This window comes from Manis pentadactyla, chromosome 15 (genome assembly GCF_030020395.1).
Source record: "Manis pentadactyla isolate mManPen7 chromosome 15, mManPen7.hap1, whole genome shotgun sequence".
Taxonomy (NCBI): domain Eukaryota; kingdom Metazoa; phylum Chordata; class Mammalia; order Pholidota; family Manidae; genus Manis; species Manis pentadactyla.
In genome coordinates this window covers 67,918,263-67,932,094 of record NC_080033.1, presented here as the reverse complement: position 1 = coordinate 67,932,094, position 13,832 = coordinate 67,918,263, and the positions used below count along the sequence as shown (strand labels likewise).

The 13,832-nt window shown below is 48.0% G+C and overlaps 1 protein-coding gene across 3 annotated transcripts in view; it reads right to left on the bottom strand.

Moving 5' to 3' along the window:
• CDH13 (cadherin 13) overlaps nt 1-13,832 on the bottom strand; it is a 1,152,846-nt gene that overhangs the window by 423,333 nt on the left and 715,681 nt on the right. For all 3 annotated transcript variants that reach the window (XM_057493261.1, XM_036909367.2, XM_057493262.1), the window contains exon 5: nt 7,745-7,897. In XM_057493261.1, coding sequence (XP_057349244.1) covers nt 7,745-7,897 — 153 coding nt within the window. The remainder of the gene's footprint in view (nt 1-7,744; nt 7,898-13,832) is intronic.

Here is a 13,832-nt window from a genome sequence, read left to right as displayed (position 1 = left end):
CATTTGATGGTTACAACAAACCTGCCCGGCTGGTGTCATTATCTCCGCCCTCGTTGTGAACAAGCTGGCGCATAGAGGATGTGCATTCACTCGGCGGTTCTCAGACTTTTTATAAAGACGATGATGCCTGGTCCATGCTAAGATATTCTGATTTAATTGGTTTGGAGTGTAGCTGGGGGCATCAGGGCATTTAAAAGCTCCCCAGGAGATTTTAATGTGTAGCAAAGTTTGAGAACCACAAATAACTTACTCAAGGTTACAAATCTAATAAGACAGAAAAGCTGGTTCCGCTGACCCCAGGGCCAGATTCCTCCTATCCGGAATTATCTCTGCCTATACCGGCTCAAATCTTCTAAAGACGCTTTCATCTCCGGCCTCGAAGGTTGGTTTCTGAGAAATAAGCAAACACTCAGCAACGTGGCATTGAACACTCATCCGAAGTCTACACAGGATGGAGCAAAGAACTGTGGGACAAATCTGCCTGGCTCTCAGACGCCATTAACACAACAAAAACAAAAGCAGTTTTGAAACGGCCTGGATGTAGAGGACTTCTGAAGGGCATCTGGAACAGCTGCAGAAATGTGCACCTTTAAGGCACAAATGGATATGTCCCAGCAGGACGGAAACAGACATGGTTCAAAGGCCACCTTCACCGAGGCAAATGAATGAATGAAGCCAGCGGCAGCCATGTTAACAGTTAGGAGACTACTTAGACCTGGGGTCCTCAAAGGGCAGCGAGGAGGGCTTGTTAACACCCAGCTTGTGGGGTCAGAGTTTCTGATCCAGTAGGTCTGAGGTGGGGTCTGAGAATCTGCATTTCTAGTAAGTTCCCAGATGATGATGCTCATCTGGGAGCCATACTTAGAAAACCACCCATTTAGATGATTCCCTTCTATGAAGCCACACACAGTGTGACTGACATCTAACCCTTTCACTGCTGTCTGGGTGCCTAGCAACTGCTTCCCCTCCATTTCACCAGCAGGGACCTTCCACTGAAGAACTGGTGCATGCAGTGATAGCTCCCCACTCTGGAACATGAAGCAAGTGACTGTACGGAGCAGTACCCGTACCCATGCCACCTGCTCACTAAAGCACAGCTCAGAGATGAGATGGAAACTCACCCTCATTCTAAAGAGGAGAAAACAGAGGTTGAAAATTAACGTGCCATAGGTGACACAGTATCAGGACAAATCATGAAACGGCCAATATTCATCTTCTTCACCTACAAAAATAGCACTTTCATCTGGTCCTTCTGATCAGTCAAGATTCTGAGCTCAGCAGGTTTGATTCCAAAGCCTGAGCTTTTAACTCAAGCTCTCTGTCTCCTGCCACCTGGTGCTCCCCCCTGGGCCCTGTGTATTACTGATGGATCCTCTCACGGTCGTGTGCGTGTCATCTGTGTATGACATGGGCATTATTATAAACAGGTTAACCGCCTAAAATAAGTCTCCCATCTGGGTAAACTGTGTCGACCAAATCTCTTATAATCACTAACATTATGGTTCATGTGTTTCCACAAAACAGCTGCATTTTTCACCTTAATGCATCTCTGCCACGTTTCTTGGAGATGCATACGGGCTAGAAGTGGGGCAGAACTGCATGAATGAGAGGACGCACAGGAGCAAGAACACCCTCTGCCTGCCAGGTGTGTTCCAATTTTATGGCAACACCCTTCACCACCAAGTCAAAACTTACCCAAACAATTGGCTTGAAAGAGAGCAAGTTACATCCCAGAAAAAGTGAATGAATATACAGAGAGAGACAATGAAATCCTGCTCACGGTCTGAGGCCAGGAACGCAGGTGGTTCCAGTGAGCAGCCTTGCCATTGAGAGTGATAACAGTATTGAGCTCATCTTTATGAAGATTCAATGAGATTGTCATTTAGGTATTTAGCATAGAGCCATGGCATGTTGTAAATGTTCAATAAACGTTGACACCAACATTAATAACAATAAAGTATCTTGGGAACCACTTTGGCCTTCAGCTCACACATCAGTAAAGACAAGACGATAAAGCGATTTCAAAGGTTCATGTATCTAGAACTCTGGAGAGGTCTTGGGTTTTTAACAGGTGCTCCATAAATGTTAGCTCTCTCTCTCCTTCCAAGAGCTCCTCCCTTCTCCCCACCGGCCCCTGATGCTCCCAGGCCTCAGCGCATCTCCCTCTACAGACCACAGGTAGCGTGGAGTGGCCTGCACGTTACGCCTCTACCACAGCCTGCCTCCTGCTCTGCCTCTCCCCCCTGCTGAACCCCAGCCCCGACTCACCACCGCCCCCCACGTGCCCAGCAGACTGTCCCCACGCCACAGCTGTCCGTCCATATTGACAAATTTGCAGTCAGCAGATTATATGCACAGTGTGAGGGAATCATCACCACCTGCTAATATTTTTATAGAATTTCATAAACTTGGTCATTCATGAATCATTTACAGTACTTTATTCCAATGAAGAGTTCACAAATCACTCAAATGCTGGCAAAATGCATAATAATGAGTAATATTTCAGGAGGCTTTGCATTAATATGTCAGCTTCCAATACTGCTAGAGCTAAATTATTTTGCCAGGTGCCACTTTGGGTCAGAAGCTTGGGCAGCCCTTTGGGGGGCTGGGGTAGGGACAGTGGTCAGGTGGCAGTGGGTCATGGAGAAAGATGGCATTTGTGAAGGATAGATCATTCAGCCAGCCAAACCCCTTTCCCAGGAGCAGTCAGGGGCATTCCTGGGAAAGGAGCTGAGGGATCTGCAGAACAGGAATCAAAGTCCAGTTGGGGATACAACAGAAGGAAGTGTTTCTTGGTGATTGGAAATGAAGGGCTTTGGAGGTGGTGAGAAATGATCGTGGATCCCAGATTCAATGCACACCACCTGGGAGACCTTCAAAGTTATTTAACAGCTATTTGCTTATCTGTAAAATGGTGTTCACACCTATTGCTTAAGTCTCTTGTGTGAAATGGATTAAGTAAGAGACTGTATATGAAGCATCAGCTACATGGTTGAATAAACAGTAGCCTTCGGGATGGCACACATTCAGGGGCCCAAGGACAACTTCATCCCAGATGATTTCTTACCACGTAAATCTCCGAGACGTGAAGTTGGGAAAGCTTTCTTGGTGGGTTTGGCAAATGTTAACACAACAGCGTGGACTTGCAAGTGAGTCACATTTAACTTTAAAATAAACAACAGCAGCATTGGAGCAATTATAATGGCAATCCATTCATCCTCATGCTCTCGTGTTTTTAAACTTGGAAGCGGGGAAACTAAAGCATGTGAATTGGTGACCAAGGATCCCTTGCTTTGAGGGGAAGGTGTGTAGCCCACCACAGTGGCCACCGTGGCTATGGAGGGCCTACTGTGCTACTGAGAGAGAAAAGTATTTCTGAATCAGTGCTTGAAATGGACCAGAACTGCAACATTCTTGTGCTCCAAGTATACTACCAAGAGAGCAGCCCAGTTCTCACTTAATCTAGAACTAGGAGATCAGGCCCAGAGCAAGTGGGACGAGGGCCTGGAGAAAGCAGGATGGAGACTGAGTGATCAGCAACAGGCCTGGGGGAGATGGCATGGGAAACCGGACCCTCACGAGGCCGGTGGGGGTGCCCAGGGCCAGGCCCCGGCGCAGCCACTGTGGCCTGGTACTCTTCTAAGGCACTGCGTTCCCACCACACACCAGCAATCTCTCCACGGGGCACAGGGCACCCTGGGCCAAGGCCAAACAGGGCTGCAAAGGGCACCAGGCACAGCTTCTGGGCAGAACACTTGTACACAGCGGGGAGGAATTTAAATCCGTTCTATGGAAACAAAGCCTACGCACTCAGAGGAAAGCCCCTGTAGGCTGGGGTGGGGTGTCTTGCTTCTGCCACACCCCCTGCCATCTCTGAGGGTGCTCCTAGCCTTGTAGGTAGGCAGGAAAATACATGTAGAAAGAACGAACTATCAATCAATGTACTATGAGGCACATTATAAAACTACAAAACAAACTCCGGATTACTCAAGGTAAGTGGATGCCTGAGATGGGCCGGCAGGCTGCAGTCTCCTTTTACCTTCCTTTGCCTTTAACACCACAAATCTCTCACTCACGTAGCGAGATTACACAGCACCCGCTACGCTTCTGGCACTGTCCTAACTGTCCAACCTGTGCGAGTCACTTAGTATACTGAAATCCTGGGAGATCATCGTTATTATTATTCCCTTTACAGAAGAGGAGGTGGAGGCAGACACGCTGCCCAGGTTCCCACAGCTAGTCCGTAACAGCCATCATTTGAAAGCAGCCACTGTGGCTGCATGCAAAAATTATGTTTTTAACTGCTGTCACACCACATGGCTTCCCTTTAAAGAAAAATGTGAGGAGCTCTAAACTACAGACCAGGCTCTGTTTTACAAGCTGATTAACAATGACCAGTTAGCAAAAACTAGTAATTTCATCTTTTACCATCCTTAGAGGGGTCAGTACTATCCCCACTTTATGGAGGAGAACCACAAGGTCAGAGAGGGTGAGCAGACTGCCTGAGATCACACAGTTTACCAAGCCACAGCGTTGAAACTAGAAGAGCAATTTTCTGAGCGCAGAGCCCTTGATTTTCATCACTATTGCTATGTATATATCACTTAGATGAAAATAAGATCACCTAAATTAAAACAAAATCATTAGTGGGACTTTCATTCAGCCCTGGCCTGTGATGCCTTTGAAAACATTAGAAATAGGCGGTCGGCCTCTCCCCACAGAAACCGCCCAGGCTGCACAGCAGCTCCTGGTGGCTGACCCCTGGGCTAGGTCAGGCCTCAGTGGTCCCTCAGCCCCCTGCCCAAGCAGTAGAATCCGCGCACAGCCCTGTGTGACAGCCATGACTCAGCTTTGCAGAGAACAGAGCAAGGCGGCGCATCATGATTTAGAAATTCTCCTTCAAGGGGCCTTGAATTGCATCTTCGGCAACAGCAAAAACAAGCCCTCTGATTGACGTCAGCTACCTTCTCATCACTCCTATCGGTCCTTGAGTGGACCCCCGAGGGGTCTCCCCATCCGGGGACTTTCTCACTGTCTCTGGGAACCGGGGCCATTGCCATCGGAGAAGAATGTCCACACTGAGGCAGGCCCTGGGTGACTGGGCCCAGCAGTCTCTCTCTGAATGTGGAAGGCCCCCCGAAAGGATGACTTTAATTGTTAAGCCACTTTTGGGTCCCACCAACATCAGATGGACTCAGTTAGCCATGGATGCATCCATCTTGCTCAGCGCTTAAAACAGCTCTTGTGGGGCGGGGTTACCCCCAAAAGGTGTCTTCCAGCCTCTCACGCACCTGCTCTCCTTCCTGGCGACCACCCTGTCCACTTCCTCCGATGTGAGCTCGCCCACGTTCCAGCCTGCAGGACACTCCCAAGGGCATTCTGCCACTTCATTCTTTATCTGGCACCCCACTGAGCCCCAGGGAGCTCTCGAGATCCAGCGGCTCCCAGGAATCCCCCTCTGGTACTTACAGAGCAAATGCTCTGATGCTTGGGTCACGTCAAGGCACAAGGGGAGACCACAAGCCTGTGGTAGATGCCAACCTTCTCATGGCTGAAGGTAGGAAACTAACATTAAGAACTTGTGAACTTAACTAAGAAATTTAAAAATGTTCAGGGAAAAGTTTATAAGAGCAGGTCTAATTTATGCTAGGCACTGGGCATTATACTAAACATTAAAAAAATAATTTAATTTCATCTTTTACCATCCTTAGAGGGGCTAGTACTATCCCCACTTTGTGGGTGAGAATCACAAGATCAGAGAGGGTGAGCGGGTGGCCCAAGATCACCAGCTCAGCAAACAGCATTGCTGCGACTCAGGTGGCAATTTGCTGACTTCAGAGCTCTTAATCTTAATCAGTAGGTAATAAATTATAAAATTTTCTGTATTCTTGGGTCTGAAAATTAATGGGTATCCCCATGATGGGCATGCGAAGAGAAGAGGGTGTCTACCCCTGGTCTGCCGCTGGATTTTCCTGCAGAGGCTGGGAACTGAGAGCTGGCAGGTCATCTCTGGTTACTGTCAAGGCCGCTGGACCTGAGAATTCCTGGGGGTGCCAACATTCAGTTTCCACGACCACCAGGATGCCCCTGGGTGTACCCTGAGGACACGCTGTTCACCCTTTGTCAATCTCTGACAGAGGGTACCCACTGCAGATGCTCACAGCGTCCGCCCTTTGGCAAAGCTTCTGAGGAGGAGGTCTAGGAAACACGCACATCCTCCCAGGACCCAGACCCGCGAGCACAGTGCTTGGCCCAAGATTAGATGGTGGGTGGGTGTTCCACCACCTTCCATCAGGCTACTACCCTGCATTCGTCCAGCACTTAATGCTCCCAACACCATCACACTACCCTGTCCTCACTGGAAACTCACTGCAATCCAGTTGGGTAGGTAGCCCAGGGTTACCAGCATTTTATGGATGGGACCCTGAGGTCTGAGTACTTACATGGCCTTCCCAAGGTCAACAGCTCATGGTGACAGAGGACAATAGACCCAGGTGCCCGCTGCTCAGCCAGGCACCAGACTTTTCAATGCAATGTCCCTCCACCCCCTGGCTGCAGAAAATGACGAGCATGGCTGGGGACAGGCGCAGTGTTCTGAAAGCGGGATTGGGATGCTCTTAAGTGGTGTTTTGACCAAGAAAACAGAGATGCTGAATCTTGTCTCAGGAACCGGCCACTCCCTCCTGATCCCAGTCCAGGGAAATGCACACCAGAAGGGCAGGGGTGATGGAGAAAGCAAACGCTGTTGGCAGGGCCCTGTTCCCACATTGCCTGCTTCCAGCTCAGCACGCGGCCCCCGAGGACAGCTCTTCCTGAACACGGCCGAGAATTCTGCCTCATTCCTCAAAGGGTGAGCTGACTACTCTCAGAGGCCAGGGTCCACAGCACAGGCGGTGAGAATAGCTGTTTTGGGGGCCTGGTGGAGAAGGGATAGGACTGACTTGGAGCCTGTATGTGACTCAGTGCTCACCCCAAAATCTGCCGTTGCTATGGTATCTATGTCCTGAATGGGTACCAGCTTCTGAAAATGCCCCGTTTACAAATGGCCTGTTATTTTCCCACATGAAAGTAAGTGAAGTACATGATAGAAAAATTAGAAGAACAAAGAAAAAAGTCAGTAACACTGGACAATAGCTATTAACACTTGGATTTTCCTTCTGTGGTGTATGCCCACTGTGGTGTAAAAATACAGGATCTGTCATCAGGATGCTCTACGTCTTTTTCCATTGGATATCTTAAATCTTTCCCATATAACTAGAACTTCTTCAAAAATATTTTAAATGGTTGTACAAACCTTCCTTATAAAATCAGTCTTAGCAATTGTTTCCATTTTAAGGATCATGTCCTGCTATGACATTAATGCACAGAAATCTAACTAAACTCCTCGCTGTTTCCTGAGGAGAATTATCAGGTCCAAAGGTTTGTGCCTTTTATAGCTCCTCAGCATGAAGCTGGGCTCTGGAACGCCAGAGCTGCCCTAAGAGCTCTGACCTCCCTGAGATCTCCGCCTTCTTAGTTTCTAGTGCCCAAAGTCTTATGCAGGCCTGGGGGTCTCCACTGATGAGACAGAAGCCCCCACTGTTACCCTGTTGGGGTCTGATGCCACTCAACTCCCACTGAGACACACTTAGAGCTGCAGAGCCCCGGGTTTCATGAAGCACAGAAATGATGAGCTCAGCGGGAAGAACACAAGCTTTAAAAGCCCCGTCTCCGCAGGCAGGGTGGGCACTGGAGGGGCACTTACTTGGTAAGTAGCGATTGTTTCTCTGTCCAAGGTCCGTGTCACGGAGACGCTGCCTGTGTTCTCATTGATTCTGAAAACTCCTTTAGGGTCTTGATCCACTCCCCTTCCAGTGAGCCGGAACTTGGACCCTTCTGGTCGGTCACTATCGACTACCTGCTCAGAGAAACAGAGTGACATTTAAGACTGTGGCTGGAAAGCACGGGGAAAGCACATGACAAACATGCCTGATCACAGGTGCCAACACAGAGGCGCTGGGTGAACTTGATCAAAGCTACACCATCAAAAATAATAACATTGTTTAACACCTTATATCCTAATATGCAAATCACCGCAAACTTATAGCTGGGGAAGCTTTCCAGCACCGGGGTGACCTATAGGGATGGATTTAAAAGGGAAATAACTTCAGGAGGCTCAAGGTTGGACAATTTTATTTATTTTTTTAACTCCCAAGAAACAGACCTTTTTTTTTCCCGCAAGCAGAACTAATAGGCAATGAAAACAACGTCATATTTACTTGGCAGTCCTATAGTGGTCAGGTACTGGTTGCACTTCCAAGTATTTACACGTATTGGTCACCACGAGTGCCACCTGCTCATTTGCTTCTACCATGTCCTGGGCACAGGGCGGAGGAAGTATTTTACACATATTTTTAAAAGCCTCACTCCAACACTGGGGCTGGGGGACATTATTCATACTTAGTGGATGAACCCACTGGGATGCAGGGAGATTAAACAAGCTGGTCATGGTCACGGCTATTAAAGAGATGAAGGTGGGATTCAGAACTCATCTTCCCTTTCTCTAGAGACATTGAAGTGCAAGACTGTCATTTCTGAGTTTACGATAATTCCCTGTAGGTTGTCAGCCTGGATTTGACATTTGAAGAATAAATTCAGAAGATAAAGATGGAGGAAGGTAGTTCCAGGCAGAGGGAACAGCACAGACAGAGGCAGCAAGCAGGTGAGTCATTAGCATAATTCGAGAAGAGGTGAAATTAGAGGTAATTAGGGGCCAAATTGTGTTTTCTTTTTGGCATTTGAAGGTGTCCAACTAAAGAGAAAACAATTATTTGCATAAGTTGGCTTTAGAGTTTTCCCAAGTATTCATCGATGTTTAATGTTACTTTATCATCTATATCTTTGAACATTAATTCGATTATAACAATGTAAAGGTCACAAAGATGGTAGACATTCAGAAGAGACAGCTAAAAGAAAGCTGATACTGACCCAGCTGTAACAATTTACAAAAGAACGGGCACCTTACTGAAACATAGTCAGCCTTGCCTGGAGGTTTTGCTGGCGGGACTGAACCGTCTCCTAGTGAAATCAGACTCCCCCAGAGGCCATTTCTGCAGCCACCAAGCCTGCAATTCTGATGGCTGCCACCAGGTGGCAATAGTGCCTAAGGCAGCATGAACCTCATGGCAAGGTTCCTCTGCCATGACCAGTTGAGTCAGAGCATGACATGGTTCTTTATGGCAATTCAGATTTCTTTTTTATTTAGAACGTTCTATTAAAATACACTAAGAGTTTTGATTAAATACCAATTACCTCTGCTTGCATTTTTAAGAATAATGGAAAGTATCATCTAAAGCAAGACTGAAGTTAAGGTGTATGGTATTGTCCAGTGAAAATAATTTTTAATCCTTGCTTGACTTGATTGGACCCAGCTCACCCAAAGCCCTCTGCTTGGAAGCTCCATGAGGTCAACAGCCTCAGCATTCCAGGCTTGGCTCTTTGAATCTCCGATTCCTTATCTCTAAAAGGACAACACTACTTATTTCCCTGGTGGTTGAGGGTTTAATGAGCTAGCGTGTGCAAAGGATGCTTCCTGGCATGTAGAAGGATCCCCTTGAATTGTGGCTAATGATCACAATGCTGAGAGTGATAATCACAACAAAATCATGCTGTTGTTGTCACCGGGTAAGACTGACACTTCCAGGTATAAAAAAGCATCTTAGCTGTAATATTTAAAAAATCCCTTTCTAAGGGATCAAACTTCCTTTTTAAAAAAACAAAACATACAAACATCTCTGGTGTGAGAAGAGAAGGCTCTCGAAAGAGAACTACTGGCGGAAGGGGCAGCTGAGCAAAGTCTGCTCTTCCTTGTCACCTTCCTGTTACCTGTCACTCCCCTTCCCGGCACCCTCAGCCCAAGTGTGGGTTAAATAAAGCCTCTTCCTCATGCTTTCCTGAGCACCCCTGAGACAGGCAGGTCCTCTCCAGAGGGCACAGTGACCCGGGAGACACTCTAATGGGAAATGAGCATGGGAACCCTGCGAGGGCCAGGAAGCTGCCACCAGACAAACGTCCGACCCCTCAACCCACCGTCACGGCTCGGGGGCGAGGGTCCGCCAGGCGTGGCCTCTGCTCTGTTCTTTCCTGCCCTTTCCCTGCTGAGGAAGGGTTGGCAGTTCATTGCCCCAGACTGTCTGGAAGAATTACAGTGGGCGATGGTCCTCAAAGCTCTCTTGGAGCAAATGTTGCCACCCTCCCATTGCCCCACCTGCCACTCAACACTGAATTTGAGGCTCAGCAATTCTCAGGGTGACACTTCCTCCTGCCACCAAGCCAGAGATTCTGTCAGAGAGCTTGAGCCAGTTGGCCTCCTAGGAGCACGGACTTGGAGAGAGACCCTAGTTAGTCAGCACTGGCTGCCAGGTTTAAATGACTTGTCCCCGGGGGCAGCAAAAAGCCCCCACATGGGCACTTCTGCTTAGCACTGCACAAGCCCTCCCTCTCAAGATTTTTAGTTTGAAGGCCTGGCTTTTCACACAGCTGTGGAGCCTGCTCTCTGGTCCCCAGAGCTATGACCACTTTGAACGAGCCGGCATGGCCACACCAGGTCCTGGATCCCTGAGCAGTGAGCTGGCCCAGAGAAGGGAAGGCCATTGTTCTCCCTAGAACAGTGGTCTCAAGACGTGGTTCCCTGGACCAGCGTGGGCATCACCTCCTTAGAAATGTAAGTTCTTAGGCCCTGCCGAGGCCCCCTGAATCAGAACCCTGGGGGTAGGGCTGGAAGTCAGGGCTTCACCCAGCCCCCTGGATAATTCTGAGGCACACCCAAGTTGGAGGACCACTGGTTTAGACAGATTTCAACACCATCCACACTCATTATAACCCATGCTGGGTTCCACCACTACCGTTTGGAGCCTTCTGCTGAGAAAAGTCTGGGTCTGTTTCTATCTTTTTTTCTAGACCTATTTTAAACATGTAACATTATTAGGAGCTCTTTTTAAAAACTTGTTTTCTAGAATGACAGTAAAGTGGAGTTGGTATTTCTCTAAGACTGCATCTCTGCAAGAGTCACACCCCAGGGCTTGGAGGACCCTGGAGAGGAAGGCACGGGAGTGAGGGGTTGCCTCTAGGGAAGTTCAGGAGTCTGAGCTCAAGTTAAAGTTGGGATCGCCCATCGCTGCTCAGGCCCCCTGGTCTCTAGGAGGGCACTCCCAGGGGCTGCAGCCCATCCCTGTCTCCCTGAGCTGGGGAGATGGGGGGTGTGCCATAGCCACACCCCAGGCCTCAGCCACACTTCAAAGCTTTTCCATGCAAGTCAGGTGGGTTTCCAGAAGGCCACTGTGATACTACGTTCCCCTCCTGAAAATTGGCAGGTGTTACTCTGCGGCCGTGGCCCCTGGGCTCTGGTTCTTTTGTCCTGTGGTTTTGTGCAATGGAATGTGAGAAACCCCGTGTGCTCCTTCGGGCCAGGACATGTTCTGTGTGAGTCTCTGCTCCTGCAGCAGCTGTGAACACCCATTACGCCACAGAGCAGGGCTTCACAATTAGCTGGTCTCTCCTATTATTCTTTATAATTCAACACTTCTTTTCACAGTGGGATTCCCTCCCCCCTTTATCCTCTGAGTAGGAAGAAAAAAAAATAGGTCACGATGAGAAAGGCCCCGGGTCCTGGTGCCAGTGTCGTGGGAAGGGGGTGTAAATAGCACGTGGGAGTCTGCGGGCACACCTGGAGTGCCTTCCCAGACAGCCGTGTGGGTGGGCAGCCTGCCAGCTGTGTTGGAGGCATGGCACAGCTGGGGCCCGAGCCCTCTGCGCCCAGGGAGGCGCAGGAAATGCCCGGGGCTGGAGCAGGCGGTGACTGCTTCATCTGAGTTCCAAAGGACATTTTTCTGCATACAGTGACACATTATGGATAGAGCCACAGCCCCCCTTTGAATCTCCGTGGTAAGGCCCGTTGCCACCTGTGCCCTTGGCTGCAAGCAGCCAGTGATACCAGGTTGTATGTGTTCGAAGGTATTTTCTATGAATTTGTATACATACATATGTACTCAGAATATATAGCAGTTTGGGATATTTTTACATAAAAAGGATCATTCTGTATAAATTATTTTATATAATTTTTCTATTCAATGTGGTTGGGATCTTTTAAGTTTACATATAGAAACTTTTGAGGGGGGTTTTATATTTACAGAAAATTTGCAAAGGTAGTACAGAATTCCCATATACCTTTCATCCAGTATCCCCAGTGTTAATTCCTGAAATTAACAGTGATGCATGACTATTAATTAACTAGACTCCAGATTTTGTGTATTCAGATTTCACCAGTTTTTCTACTTCTGTCCTCTTTCCGATCCAGAATCCAGTCCAGAGCCCCATGTGGCCCTTAGGCACTCTGTGTGTATTCAGACTTTTCCTTAATTGTACTGACATCAGTTTTTTTTTTTTTTCCTATGGAATGTTTACTCAGTATATCAAAATTACAGTTGCCAATGCCATGTATTGCCTTTACTGTAAGGGCTTCTAGCCCTACCCTCTGCCGATCTCCAGTATCTGAACTTGAACTTAGATGTCTGCTAGAGGTTTTTGCTTGTTTCGTTCCCAGGGCCTTCAGTGCATGGGTACACAGTCAGTTTGCAATACATGTTTGAGTACCAAATAAGCAGATGAATGCTATCTGGCTTCCATGTTTCTGATTTCTCTCTTTTCCCATCTCCTGTCCCAGTTGCAACTAGGATGGCCATTTTAAAGTGCAGACCCACATCTGACCAAGACAGTTCCCAGATTAAAACTTTCACTGGCTCCCTATTGCTCCCCGGATTAATTCCGGGGGCCCTCATGGATGGGTCTCCACCTGCTTCTCCAATTCTAACTTCTGCAACAACCCACCACAGGCCTTCTGAACCCTGCCCACTTTCTCTGGACCTAGGTCAGCCGGACTCCCGTCCCCTGTCCTGTTTGCTGGAGACCCCTCCTCGTCATCCTGGACTAAGCCCCAGGGACTGCCCTCTCACTGAGGCTCCTCCTGCCCCCTCCTGCCCCCTTCGTGGAGCCTGAGCCTTGCCCTCTGGGCTTAGCCCTGCTCACCAGCAAGGTCTCCCGAAGCATAGAGCAGATGGCCCCTTTGTGGGTGGTGGTAATTGTCCCTTGGGCTATTTATTTCTTATTCCCTTGAACATTTCCTGGCTTTGGATCATAGAAGACACTTGATTAAAACACCGAGTAAAGATGTACAATTGAATTTGCACATTTTCATAGGATCATAAAATGCTCATAAACTGAAATTCAAAAATTAAAAATGAAGATTAAGTCTGTTGTACTAACCTTTTTTTTTACAGTGGTCACTTTACCTGTGCAACATCATTACCTTTTCGTTCTCCTTTTATAAATCCCTAAAGTTAATTTCCGAGCAGTGGGGGTACCCATGAGTCAGGAAGGGACCCAGAACCCTCTTCATCCATGTAATCTGCACAGGATCCCCTTGTGTGGAGACCCTCCATTTGAGCGAACACCGCGCTGGCTGGCAAGGCGGCTCCGAGATAAACGCCCTGGCACTCCGTCCTGCTCACAGCCAACAAAACCGATGCCACTAGCTCTCCTCTATGTAGAAAATCAGGAGACAGACCTTTCCAAAGGATAGAAGACTACAGATGACACTTGTGCAAGGGGGGTTTGAACTGTGTGGGTCCACTTAGATGCAGGGTTTTTTCCCATAAATGTTTTAAGATTTGTGACAATTTGAAAAACCATTTTTTTTCTCTTGTTTCCTTTATTGTATGAATACAGTGTATAGTACATATAACATACCAAATGGATGTTAAATGACTGTTTATGTTTTTGGTGAAGCTTCTGGTCAA